Below are 12,970 nucleotides of genomic sequence, written 5' to 3'. Positions count from 1 at the left end.
ACCACTGCCATAACACCGACAGCTAGTTCAACCTCCACCTTTTTCTATGCTTATTTTGGATCTGATTCCCGCGAACGGGGTTTCGGGACGTTCCTGACGACATCTTTGTGAAACATAGACTTTTTACCCTTACGTTGTACGATACTGCCACCGTGTTACTTACAATACATCAAGTTTGTAGCCTAGCCATTTTCCTTGACGATTTTTCACGATATTATACCTACATTCCGCACGTTCAATTGTTACCTAGGACGGAATCAAATTGTTTCGCCGCGCTGGACCTACCACGGGTGCAATTAGTTGTTTGCCGGTGCCACCAATGAAGCTCACCACTTGGCCAGCGCGATCCAACATTTTGACCGGTTTTAAATCGTGAACTATACCGCCGCCTTTACGAGACCGTGACGATGCTCCCAACAATAATGCCACCATCAAGCCGCTATCTCGCAAAAAATTGCATCACGGCTTGCACGTGTTCCCTTGCGTTCGATGGCTATGCTTGCATGTCGACATGATGGCAAGCAGTGGCGAGGCGTGTCAGGCTAGAGAAGGTTGCTTTTTTCGCCTTCCTACCAACCCGTTTCGAGTATTGACTTTTTTAATTGTACTTGGTGCAGTCCTTCTGTTCCATCGTCACGAGAGGCTCATTTAACCTTGAGCAAAGCTGCAGGTTCGATCTAGGAGTTTCAAGATTCCTGTCTAGGTCGTTAAATTCCCCATTTCGTAATTCGTGTCCGTTTATCTGTGCCGAACCTTGGGAATTGCACGAAATTAGCTCAGGTTGTGTGGGATATAAAAGCGACTGGTTAAGCGGCCTTCTCCACACGAAAAAAGCCCGTTCGCGCCGAACTCTATAATAGCTCCCTTGCTATTGGACCTTCGCACGCGCACTTCTTCGCAACCCTCTCGCACCGCCGGTACCACGCATATCGAATCCCCCGTTGACAATCTGACTGTATAATTGCTGTGATGTCATCCCCCACCTTGAAACAAGCAGACGATGGATTGGACTTTATCTTCCTGGGCACTGGGACATCCTCGAGCTTGCCCCATATCGAATGCTTGACTGCGTTGCCAGGAGAGAAACCTTGTCGAACGTGTTTGTCTACCCTGACTCCGGAGGGGAAGAAGAACACTCGCAGAAATACGAGCGGTGTAGTTCGAGTCAGGGGCAAGGATGGTAATATCGTGTACGCTTTGACCGACATGCTTTCTTAAGGCCCCTTTCGCTCACACCACTTTTGCAGGACTATCGTTATAGATGTCGGGAAAAACTTTCAGGCAGCTGCCTTAGAGTGGTTCCCCAAGCACGGGCTGCGCAAGATAGATGCTGTATTAATCACGCATGCACACGCAGATGGTAGCTTATACAATTTCCTGCTTCGTCCTAGCTTTGCTGAACTTCTCTTCTGGCATGGGATAGCAATGAATGGACTAGATGACCTTCGAGGTATTTCTATCATCTTCTACTCCCAGATAACCAGCAGCTAAGACAGTCACTCTATTGTAACTCCCAGGCTGGACTTTAAATTGTCATATACAACCGCACATTGACGTATATGTTTCGGAGGCAACGTTCACGGAAATCCACCGATCGTTTCCGTATCTGGTGATGAAGGAATTCGCTTCTGGCGGAGGTGATGTATGTAGGGATGTATTTGGTACAGTATGGGGACACTGACAGGTGCTTCTAGGTTCCCGAGTTTAAATGGCACATCATCCACGACAAAGTTCCCTTCGAAATACAAGAAACGGGAATAAGTGTTACGCCGTTTTCAGGTAAACCGCTTGCTTGTGCCTAATTTACCGTATCTGACGCGTGTATTGCAGTACATCACGGCCGCCATTTCTCTTCCAGTCCCCCACCTTCATATCTTCCAACACCCAACTCAACCGTGCCGTCCAGCCCATTCTCGACCGTTCCATCGACCCCGACGGCGCTCTCGAGGTCGCTTCCTCTAACCTCGCAACGATCATCAGAGGCCGAGCCTTCGAAGGCTTCATCTAGCAAAATTCATCCCTACCTCTGTTTTGGATTCAAGATACAGGATGCGCTAGTATATCTTTCGGATGTATCACACATTCCGGAGGAGGTTTTCCCTATCATCCAAAAAGGCAAAGGGGGTGCCCCTGTGCCGGTCTGCGTGCTCGATTGCCTGCGGCTACAGGCGCATACGTCGCACATGGGGCTCGCAGAGTCGATCGCGGCTGCTAGAAAGATTGGAGCTTCCAGGACGTATTTGACAGGGTTTGGGCACGAAGTCTCCCATGAAGAATACGTGACCATCACAGAATATGTGGGTATGGGAGAAACAGCGAGCAAGCGACCGCTTAGCGATGTTGAGAAGGAGGGAATTCAGTTGGTCCAAGGAGGACCGCATGGAATCTGGGTGAGGCCCGCCCATGATGGTCTGAAGGTGGTCGTTGCTGGAACTGGAAGTGTGGTCGATACAAGCTATTTTTAGGATAGTCTTTGTAGACAGGGGTACTTTAGTCATGCGACCAGATCGAGCCTAGCCTGGAGCTGACAATTTCCTTTCATAGCCACGAGCGATGATATAAGCACTTCAAAGTCTTTCCGTCTCTTTTACCCCGCATTCTTCATTCCCACTCACAAACCCTCTCTTGTATCGAATCGCACAGATAATATTACTCTAATTCGCAAAATTCCCTTCAGAACGCTCTCAGTGCCCAAAAACCGGGGTCGTTGGCCATGAAGATCTTTACGCAGTCCTTCCTGTACGAGTGAGTGCAAATGAGACCCGGACGTTCCAAGGCAGCCACTGAACACGAATTCAGCGATCCTTGGTCCATCGTTTCGCTTGCCTTTTTCCTGCGATACCCCAACCCATATGCTGCCCACGTAACGTCTTGTGATGTAATTTCAAGGGACTTTACACCTTCGGGAACGCTAGTCACAACACGTCTCATTTTGAAGAGGGGTAGTTTGCCTCGGTGGGCACCTCAAGGCATAATTTCGCGTGCGGAGTCGTGGGTGATTGAGGAGAGCGAGGTTGACCCTTTCGGGCAGGTGGTCAAGTGCAAAACGAAAAATCTTGACCATGTCAAGGTGATGCAGGTCGAGGAGCACGTTCACTTCTGTCAGACCCCCGAAGGGTCAGTTACAGCTTCACGCACATTAGATCCTGCAGCTCAATGGTTCCCGCATCTAGAAACACGCTCCAGACCACAGAGGCAAGGATAGTTTCCGGGTTCGGGTGGGGCTTGACCAAACGGATTGAGAATCACGGCCTGACACGGTTTAAAGCAAATGTGCAAAGGGTCTGTATTTTCATCTTCCTCTCATCTCATCTTGCTCACACAAATTTCAGTCGCGAGAGGGAGTTTCTCTCATACTGAACCTCCTGCGACAGTCCCGTCTACAGCCGATGGCCCTGGGTGAAGCGGATGTTCCGACTCCTTTGCCCCAAGCCCACACTGATGCAGCTAACGCTCATCAACGACAAGCCAGCGCAGAACAGAACCTTCCTCCCGTGGGGACGTGGTCGCGTCTAAAACAATGGCTCAGACCTTAGTTCGTACACGCGTGCTTCTCTCCGCACATCTTTTGATCCACTATTTCCCCGATTCCCCGCCACTCAGTTCGTAATCTGGTACCGCTTCCTTTGGCTACTGACCTTGCTATTTCGTTTATTGTGTGCAACTTGTATTTGTATCATTAGTTGGCATTTGAGTAACCAATATCAGGACATGCTTTTTGCGAACTTTTGCGTGAGAGACAACGTCGCGATCTTGTGGTAATTTAGGACTCTTCCCATATGTCACCATCCGGCCGCCCACGTCGCTGAAAGTATAAGTAGGTCGTGGCATTGCGCTCACTCGGGTGTCTGGCTTACAAGGTAGCTTTCGAGTGTCTTGGACAGGACCATGTACTTTCCCACATCAGCAGCCAGGCAACTCTCCACCGTTCCCGCTCTCCCCAACATCCCACCCGAGGCTCTCATTTGCCTGGCCCCGAGCCCCAGGAAAGCTTTGTTCGCGACATTGACGAGGAATGGTATATCGGTTTGGCGCGTCCGTGTATGTGGATTAATATAGGCGTTATTTGACATCGGAAGGGCTGACCTTAGACTCGACACAGCCCTCTGCAGTCCTTGCGTTCCTCTCGAGGACCCCTTCGTCAATCATTGATCATGGAGAGAACCTGTCAGCCCACTGGTCACCAGATGGCAGACGAATCGTCATACAGGTGTGTATTGTGCGCATATATGCGCATGTCCTACTAATACTGATGGGACCGACATATCATAGACGACAGAGTCCCATCTCGTCCTAATCTCAGTGGAATATAAGCCCCATGAGCTTAGCTACCAGTCGGCATCGTTGATGCAGAGCGCACAACGGACGTTCCTAGACGGGCCCGGCGAGAGTCTACCTCTTCAATCTATATCGCTGCAGTTCGAGGGAGTTATTCATATTAATGGTGGTCTCCTCAGGTACGTAATATGAGCACACCCCGTATCGATTATTTATCGTAGATGTTCCCAGTGTCTCGCCACGAAAGCACTACATCGTGTTCTCAACCAAAAGCCCGCCTGCCGTTCAGCGTATACCTTGGCCAAATTATGACGAAGAGGACGAAGAGGTTGATGCAGAGAATCCGACGCCGAAACGCTTTACGCAGCACGACACATGGGTCATTGACGACCACGAGTTGCCGTGGCTTGTAGACCCTGACGGTACGACCTCCCACTTTGCAGCATATACGCTCCCCCTCACCATTGTTTAGTGTCTGTTGTTAAGATGGCTTACTCGCGGGCGAGTGGCATTGATGCATGGATAACATCTGATGGAAGAGCATACCTCGTTCGTCTGAACGAGAGACAAATACAGCTGGATGATCCCGTTCCATCTGGACTCGCCGGTGGCGAGGAGAGTGAGGTCAGAACTCTTTTCCTACAAGGGTACTGTGATTCGCATTAATTTACGCATCAGAGTCAGGGCAGGTCAGTCTCGCGCTCCTCCCTCGAGGGGACTGTTGGATGGCAAGGAACTTGTACATACGACTTCGAGATGCCCAGGTGGCTGCAGAAGCGTCGACAGCTTGATCCTGATGAGGAGGGCGAATTAAACGAGACCACGTACGAGAACCCAAAGCGTGCCACAGCAATCGCGGTGAATAGCACATTCTCTCTAATAGCGGTTGGGACCCAAGGGTGAGTGTTTTATGCACATACATGCCGTCCGAGTGATATGATTTATCGACCTTTGTCTTTGTTGTAGTGGCGCTTTATTATTCACGAACTTCCAATCTCAAGATGGGGTTCCTTTTGAGTCGGAAAGTATATCTGTACCGAACTATGGCAAGCAGACGGGTGCTGTACGCGCGATGGAGTGGAGTTCGGATGGATATGTGCTCGCTGTTGGTTGGGACCATGGCTGGGGAATATTCAGTGTTGGTGGACGGTGTCTGGCCTGTGGGTTTGGCGTGGATGATCTAGTGGATGAAAATAAGTGCGTACTGAGCCGGTTTCGTTTACTAACGTTCTATCCTGACTATCTACAAGATTCCAAGACACTTTTATGAATGGTGTATTTAATCTGGTAGGTCCTATCGACCGAGAACTGTGTAACATAGTTTCTGACTTGCGGACCATCAGTTCTGGGCGCCAGGTAACTTCGAATTGATGTTGATGGCTCGCCCGTCGCCCAAAAGTAAGTTGGCATGCCTCCCGTTTCCGTATATCCTGACCGGATAAAGAGATCGACGGTCAACTATTCGTGATCCCATTCGCAAAGAGTGCGACTACCGGACAACAGTCGCCTGTATGGTCGTTCGTCCCTCTCATTGGCTTGCTGACATATCCCCTAGATTATTATAGGATAACACACGATATGCCTTTTTGCAGATGGAGGACCGTGCCTTGGTCTACCGAGGGGCCGACCAACCCGACTTGAGTGTGATAAATCCAGAGTCGGACGTTTGGCAACATATCAAGGTAATCATCAGCGGTCTTGTTGCAATTAACGCACACGTCCTTATACATATGGCCTACCCAGATACCGCAGAGCTACTTGTCGACGAATTGGCCTATACGATACTCTGCGCTAAGCAGTGATGGTAGACTCATTGCGATTGCCGGACGCCGAGGCTTGATCCACTACAGCTCGACCTCGGGTCGGTGGAAGACCTATGCCGATGAGCTTCAAGAACAAGCATTCATTGTCAGAGGAGGACTACTGTGGTTCCACCACGTCTTAATCGCCGCTGTTGAAATCGCCTCATCTCATCAGGTACTTCGCTCATCATGTGCCCGCCCGCTGACCTTGCTAATCCGCCAATGATTACGTAGATCCGCCTATACTCCCGAGATCTCGAGTTGAGCAGCCAGAACATCCTCTACCGTGAAACCCTTCCTGCCCACGTTGTGATTCTGTCGCTAGTGGACAATTCCCTGCTGGTGTATTGCGCCGATAATACTCTCTTGCACTACCTAATTGTCCCAACCGCGGACACCATTAAACTCCACCTTTGTGGGAGCATCACTTTCAACGGCATCATTGCGGTCCCTAGTGCAGTACGTATGCTGAGTTGGATGATTCCAACAGCCCAGAAGCGTGTGTGCTTTCGCCACAATCAGATCGCCGTTTATTCACATTTCCGTAGAACTAGGGGATCCTGTTTTCGACCTGTCGGTGGCTACCGTCCTCATGATGGTTGGTGGCCAACTTGTTCTGCTACGCCCGCGAAAAGTAAATCTCTCGCGCCTCAAATCTCTCGTATAGCCTACTAACCGACGCCAAACCTTAGACTGCAGATCATGAAGTGAAATACGATATGCAAATATTCGCCGATCGCATTGAATTCTGCTGGACACATCTTCGAGGTATAGGCGCTCTTGAAAACTCGCTATGGGGCTATGATGGTCAAGGGATGAGGGTGTGGCTAAATGCTTTAGCTATCGAGTCTCGTGTCACAGATAGCCCCAGTACCGCGCCAGCAAGCGTGAAGGAAAGCGTAAATATTCCTTTGGACTTCTACCCCTTGTGTGAGTCCACTTGCCCTTAGCTCGTCATATAGCATACTTAATCCTTACAGCTGTTCTCATGGATAAGGGTATCCTGATAGGGGCCGAGATCGAAGTCGCTACTCGTTCTAACTTGCCCTTCGCCATGTTCCGACATGCAACTAGCGTGAGTACAATTACCGGCACGCGACACAGTTCTTACTCTCGTTTTCGTAGTCTCATCTCTTCCTTCACCATATCCTACTGTACTTCCTAGAAGCTCGACGGCTCAAGGAAGCCGTTTCATTTGCTTCACAATACCAGCACCTGGTATTTTTTGCACACGCCTTGGAAATCCTTCTACACACCGTGGTCGAAGCAGAAGCCTCTGTGGACGATGATGAAGACGATACGGACTCTGGGGAGTCTTCTTCGAGTGCTGTTCTTCCGTTAGCCGTGGAATTCTTGGACCACTTCGACGATGCCTTAGAGGTTGTAGTAGGATGTGCGCGTAAGACCGAGGTGACTCGCTGGAAGCGACTCTTCCATTTTGTTGGGAAACCTAAGGCACTATTTGAGGTATAACTCAACCTTGTCGGACGTTCTTGAGCTCACAGGGCTTCTTTAGACTTGCCTAGAATCGCAACGCCTGAAGACCGCTGGGTCCTATCTCCTGGTGCTTCATAACCTTGAGCAATTAGACGAAGACAACAGCGATGCTGTCCGACTCTTGCAGCGTGCGATCGAAGGAGAAGACTGGCAACTTTGCAGGGAACTATTACGTTTCTTGCACTCCATCGATGAGACGGGGAACGCGCTGCGAAATGCGCTATCGGAAGCCGATATCATCAAAGTTACGAACGGTTCTGGAGAGGCGCGTCCGACAGCAAACGGGGGGCTTCATTAATCATAAATTGGTACTATGGTCGCGACTCACTGTCTGTTTATTCGGCTGTCTGTTTACTCGGTTTAGCTTTCTGTTCTTACCTGTGTATATACCTACAATAGTTAATGTGTATATCATCGTCAATATATCTATACTTTCTTGCCCTTGGGGTTTGCCGTTGGTTAAATAAGATCACGACCCCAGTAAGAACGAAATGTCTGTTGGCGGAGCAGTATCATCTTCCTTCGGCGAATGAAAACGCGCCGTCCATTCACTTTCCATGTGTCGTCGTTTATTACAAGGCTGATCACTGAAGGGTGACCTCAAGTAACCGTGATATTTGATCAGCGTAGTAACTCAGTAACCGCGTACTGGCCATGGAGTAGGTTCATCCTCGTACCTTACCATCAAGCCGCCGTTTCATATATGACCTCTTGACGGTGGCCTGCTTGGACGCCGTTCAATCAAGCCGTTAGCTCCCTTGCTGGGTCATTTCCGCCGCTCATGCCTCAGTCTGGGGACCAACAGGGTAGACGTTGCGGTAGGCGTTGACAGGGACATCGTTTAGATCAGTCGAGCAGTAGATCCTCCATATCTAAGTATGGGTACGGCGAGGTCCAAAAATCAGCCAATAAAGAGTCGGTGTTATCAAATCAAGACACCCCGAGAGAGGTGTCCAGGAGGATAGAAAGCTTCATTCCGTCATCTACGTATTTCCGCCATCGAGAGACCATGCGGAAGAGGTCGCTGGGGAGCGACGGATCGACGGTCTCGTCGGCGGTAGCGGGAGGTGGGAAGAAAGAAGGATCCAGTAATGAGGATATAGTTACCGAAAAGTCGGGAGGCGTGACGTCCGAGACAAACCATGGGATTAAGTTGGGGCCGGGGTAGTTACCATTAGACATATTGCTGTATGCGGGTCGAAAAGATTGAACATACTGAAAGACGACTGACGAAACGAAAGGCGTGCGTGTAACCAAGAAGTCAGCGAACATGAAATCTGTGAAGAGCTGTGTGCGCGAAGATAGTGGTTATGTGCATTGCGTGGTTGTCCGTTGGACGCTGCCTCACCTCGAATCCGGCTACAGGAAAGCTTCCGGCCAGCCTATCAAATACAGCGTCCAGGGACTCTGTGTCCCGTTGTCTGAGGCAAAATCTATTGGCTGTTATGTAGAGTCTCGAGATGTAACCATACCGCTTCTTCGTCATCTCGGATAATGAATTTCTTGAGCACCCTTTCCTACGGTTTGTAGACGCTCACTGCTCGATACCCGAATGTGAACAGTGACGAAGCCTAAGAAACAAGCTTCACTCGACGCATATACATATGCAAGATCAGTTGTTTGACTGACGGTTGCGTGCCCCCTGTGTATTATCAACTCGGGAGTTCGTTCACATCATTCATCAAAGGCGGTGAACTGAGCTTACCACAGACACATCCAGATCGTTCCTTTGAACAGGACGTCAAGTTTTATAGATCTAACTGGATCGTATCATGATCTGCCTCAACCCGACGGGTTTAGTGATCATCAACCTGATGCACAGGACTCTTTGGACATACGAAGGATTGCCACTTGGCTTTGCTTGAACATACCCATCTTTTGATTAAAGAATGGATGATTTCCCGCCAGTGTTGAGTCTTGCCAAATGGACTGCGAAGCAAGTGGTATCTGGTCTACGTTAGGTACCTGCGACACGCATACGAGTATGAGAACAAGCACTTACATGTAGCATCTATACGCATATATTAGCTTGGTGTGTAATGCTCACGCGTAACAAAGACATACTACGCATGCAACCAAAGCAAACCAAGTGTTTTTGCCTTGCTCAGCCAGAAGGTCTGATTCATCGCTATACGTCTCGATCATAGGGTCTGTATCCTCTACCAGCGGTCTAGGATTGGTCAAAGATATGAATGGCGTCCCTCATTACCGTTCACTCACTCCAAGGGGTGTCCCTGCCCATATGGCATTTCAGTTTACTGATCTGCTCGATAATACCTTTGCTTTCCGTGATGTTGGCTTGAATATCAAGCAGGCCTACAGTCAAGGTTTACTGGACAGAGTTTATCAATGGTGCCTGTGATGATTACCGGCCATCGTTTTACCACTGTCTCGTATCTGGTCCGCATATACAGATCATTCAGTGCGGAGCGAGGCAGTGAATGATTCTACTCACGAAAAGGCACATGAATGATCGTCACGGTGAATATGATAGTTTACGCGCTGAATTGCGTTCACACTTACCCAGGTTTGTTGATGGGGTCGTAAGAAGAATATAGACTCTGGAACATTGGCGATATGGTGGTAGTAGTGAACAACTCGATCTGCTTGACTGGCAGCCCTGGCGGGCCGAAAAGGGGTGTCAGTTGCGTTATCCATTCAGATATCAGGTTATCGTGCTAAGCGTTCACTAGGAAATATAAGCTACATGTTGATATATAAAGCAGACCCATGTTGTCAACAACACAGGGCAAAGTAAGTGTATCAAACAAGGGTTGTGAGAAGTAGAACAGAATGCCCAATAGTCGGTACCGTCCGAAGAAGAAATTACATTACTCTATGATCCACCGCTTGCGACCACTCTCAGAGGTTGTTGTGCTAGCCTGGCTAAGCGATCGCTCGAGGGAGTAGTATTGGAGAGTGGTTGGGCTGGAAAGGATAGTTCCGTTCTCTCTTACAGCTCTGTTCATCCCATGGTCGCTATCACTGCCAAACGTGGAGCGAGAATCGTCCCGGGTATGCGCTACTGTTGGATACCTGACAGATGACATGGATGATGCGGTCTCGAATGGTTCGGAAGAGGCGTTCGAGAAGCGTGGTCCCATGCGGGTGCCGTTTCCAGCATATGGAGGCGGGAACATCTGGCGGGGTACAGGAACCTCATTGCCTTGACCGAAAGTGACTGACCATGTCGGGATGGGTTTCTCATTAGACGGAAACTCGACCTTCTCGGGATCACCTCCTGCGAAGCCGGGGCGAATGGGGACAAAGTCATCGCCGGGCAGTGGCTCTTGGTAATTCACTGGAAAGCGAGATCAATGAAGATCCAGGATCAGAAGGCCTGAGAACATACAGTAACGGGGTAAGCCTTTGCCAAAGTTGCAACGGCATACAACGCCCAATATGAAAGTGGCGAGGGTGAGGGCAACAGAAGCAACCGCCATCATACTGAAGAAGCGCCAAGTAACGAAGGTCCACCGGAAAGAGTTTGACATAAACATCACACCCCAACCAACCATGTACATGACGGTCAAGCCCAGAAAGACGAGCATCGGCACGCGGAGTTCTCGGCGAACGGAGAACCAGCCCTATAACAACGATCAATCATGGCGGTATCGGGAGTGAAAATGGGGTCTCACTAGAATTAGCCATGGGAGGATGAGCTATAAATCGGTCGGCATCAAATGGTAAAAACATCAGGATCATAGGACTCACGATCAGGGTGATGATGAACAAAATCTCGTAGAGTTTCTTGTGAGCAGCGAGTTGTCCAATGGCACCATTGAAGAGCTGATCAATCCAGAGGCCAACAGTGACAGCTATGAAAAACAGGGATATTTGGATGGCGATCGACAGGGACAGCACAATCTTGTAGACACGGTTGATGGTCAATGATGCACCGACTCGCTTGAAAGTTTGCCAGCCGAAGAGCTAAACAAGTTCTTGAGCAAAGATGTTGACAGAAGACATGGGTGCTTACCTTGATGAGTCGCCACGTGAGGAAAACAGAGATCAAAAGAGCGACGATGTTAAGGACTAAGCTTGGGACTTCGGAATTATGGCGATCTTGCCAATAGTTGGGTAGCAGTTGTACACCAGAGCAGGCGCCTTTGGTGATGAGCTGATTGAAGCTCGACTGGAAACCGGCCGTATGGGATATCTGGAACGCGGCCCAGCCAGTGGCCAGAACGTGAGTAAGGAGCGATGCAATACTAGGGAGCAGTGAGAAGGTTGTCGCACAACGAGCCAAGTGCGACCCACATATGAGGAATAGATTCATTGAGAATCTAGCAAGGACTTCAGTTGACATAACACATGAGATCTATTCGGCACTTACTGCGACGAGGGACATGCCTAATACCCAAAACTGGAAAGCAATGAACACGATATCTTCCCTCTTTGTGTTGTTGAGGCTATATGTGCGCGTATATGTGAGCAAGCGGAAGAACAACGACGCGCGTGACATACATGGAAACAGGGTAGTTCAGTGCCCACAGACAAGTCTTATCGAGGACCACTTGTCTACCATTATACCCCATGCCACTAAGGGTCACCGATACCATGCCATCAGCATCGACTAGAGCCAAAATCTTCGGTTTGTGTCCGTCGCGTGGATTGAGGCGAACGGCGGGAGTAGCAACCTAATTCCATCTATTTAGCTAACGCTCTCAGAGAACACAAGAGTGACTGACTGTTACCGGCTTGTCATCCTCAGACTCACTGCCAGAATCGTCTGAAGACTCATCGCTCTTGACTGCTGACGAAGTGGGGGCAGTAGCAGGGGCAGAGCGTGTGACGGTGGTGGTGGTAGCACTTGCAAACGAGGGCGTGGTAGATAAGGCAGCGGTAACGGATGACAAGGGTACACGGGTAGGGCTGGTGCTGGGTACACCCGTAGCAAGAGCAGCGGGAAGCGAGACTGGGGATGTGATGGGGGTAGAAGATGTCGGTACGGCATTCTCAAAAGCTAAACTGGTTGCAGCCGGAGTACTTGAATTTCCCGCTTGCGCCTTCCAAAGCAATTGGCAGTCCTTGGTGTCTATCGAGGTAGGAACGGAGTCACAAAGATGGAATTCGGAGCCACGGAAGACAGGGAAAGCGTTGCTGGTGGTCTTCGCTTGTGTGACTATGTCCCAAAGGAATGATGCAGCAGTGGCATTGATAGTGAATGCTTTCGCTTGGATGGCAACTTGAACGACGAAATGAGCGAATGAGAAGAGGAAATATCCCAGCGTGAGCCGGGTGGAAGTGATTCTGTCCGACTGCGAAAGCTAGCTGAGCTATTTCTGCGGTGAAAGCACCACCGATCTGTGCTCACCACTAGCTTCAACTTGGCGGGGATTGGAACATACTCCCAGATTTGTTTGACACGCATTGTATAAGGTTACAGAGCT

At 49.7% G+C, this 12,970-nt stretch overlaps 5 protein-coding genes across 5 annotated transcripts; 3 read left to right on the top strand and 2 right to left on the bottom strand.

Annotated features, from left to right (window-relative positions):
- Window positions 1-969: 969 nt before the first annotated feature.
- Window positions 970-2,465, top strand: PC9H_004021 (uncharacterized protein; the record flags this gene model as incomplete). The annotated part of the gene is made up of 6 exons (XM_036773611.1): window positions 970-1,190; window positions 1,248-1,360; window positions 1,424-1,450; window positions 1,518-1,642; window positions 1,695-1,779; window positions 1,831-2,465. The coding sequence occupies 6 exons, from the start codon at window positions 970-972 to the stop codon at window positions 2,463-2,465; spliced, it is 1,206 nt and encodes a 401-aa protein (XP_036635084.1).
- A 248-nt stretch (window positions 2,466-2,713) lies between these two features.
- Window positions 2,714-3,536, top strand: PC9H_004020 (uncharacterized protein; the record flags this gene model as incomplete). The annotated part of the gene is made up of 4 exons (XM_036773610.1): window positions 2,714-2,745; window positions 2,800-3,117; window positions 3,174-3,282; window positions 3,333-3,536. 4 exons carry the CDS (start codon window positions 2,714-2,716, stop codon window positions 3,534-3,536), a joined length of 663 nt encoding a protein of 220 aa, XP_036635083.1.
- A 352-nt stretch (window positions 3,537-3,888) lies between these two features.
- Window positions 3,889-7,875, top strand: PC9H_004019 (uncharacterized protein; the record flags this gene model as incomplete). Its single annotated transcript, XM_036773609.1, has 18 exons — window positions 3,889-4,041; window positions 4,103-4,219; window positions 4,315-4,457; window positions 4,510-4,700; window positions 4,751-4,902; window positions 4,963-5,177; window positions 5,245-5,475; window positions 5,529-5,565; window positions 5,622-5,676; window positions 5,723-5,787; window positions 5,844-5,960; window positions 6,022-6,255; window positions 6,315-6,579; window positions 6,629-6,714; window positions 6,773-7,010; window positions 7,061-7,155; window positions 7,206-7,547; window positions 7,597-7,875. The coding sequence occupies 18 exons, from the start codon at window positions 3,889-3,891 to the stop codon at window positions 7,873-7,875; spliced, it is 3,015 nt and encodes a 1,004-aa protein (XP_036635082.1).
- A 481-nt stretch (window positions 7,876-8,356) lies between these two features.
- Window positions 8,357-8,759, bottom strand: PC9H_004018 (uncharacterized protein; the record flags this gene model as incomplete). The annotated part of the gene is made up of 2 exons (XM_036773608.1): window positions 8,357-8,449; window positions 8,517-8,759. The coding sequence occupies 2 exons, from the start codon at window positions 8,757-8,759 to the stop codon at window positions 8,357-8,359; spliced, it is 336 nt and encodes a 111-aa protein (XP_036635081.1).
- A 1,649-nt stretch (window positions 8,760-10,408) lies between these two features.
- Window positions 10,409-12,951, bottom strand: PC9H_004017 (uncharacterized protein; the record flags this gene model as incomplete). The annotated part of the gene is made up of 10 exons (XM_036773607.1): window positions 10,409-10,878; window positions 10,930-11,164; window positions 11,216-11,239; window positions 11,292-11,507; window positions 11,557-11,788; window positions 11,838-11,863; window positions 11,914-11,989; window positions 12,045-12,217; window positions 12,275-12,838; window positions 12,895-12,951. 10 exons carry the CDS (start codon window positions 12,949-12,951, stop codon window positions 10,409-10,411), a joined length of 2,073 nt encoding a protein of 690 aa, XP_036635080.1.
- Between the last annotated feature and the right edge of the window lie 19 nt (window positions 12,952-12,970).

This window comes from Pleurotus ostreatus, assembly GCF_014466165.1.
Source record: "Pleurotus ostreatus strain PC9 chromosome Unknown scaffold_2, whole genome shotgun sequence".
NCBI classification, from domain to species: domain Eukaryota; kingdom Fungi; phylum Basidiomycota; class Agaricomycetes; order Agaricales; family Pleurotaceae; genus Pleurotus; species Pleurotus ostreatus.
Note: the sequence above shows the minus strand (reverse complement) of the source record. Positions and strands in the feature narration are given on the sequence as shown.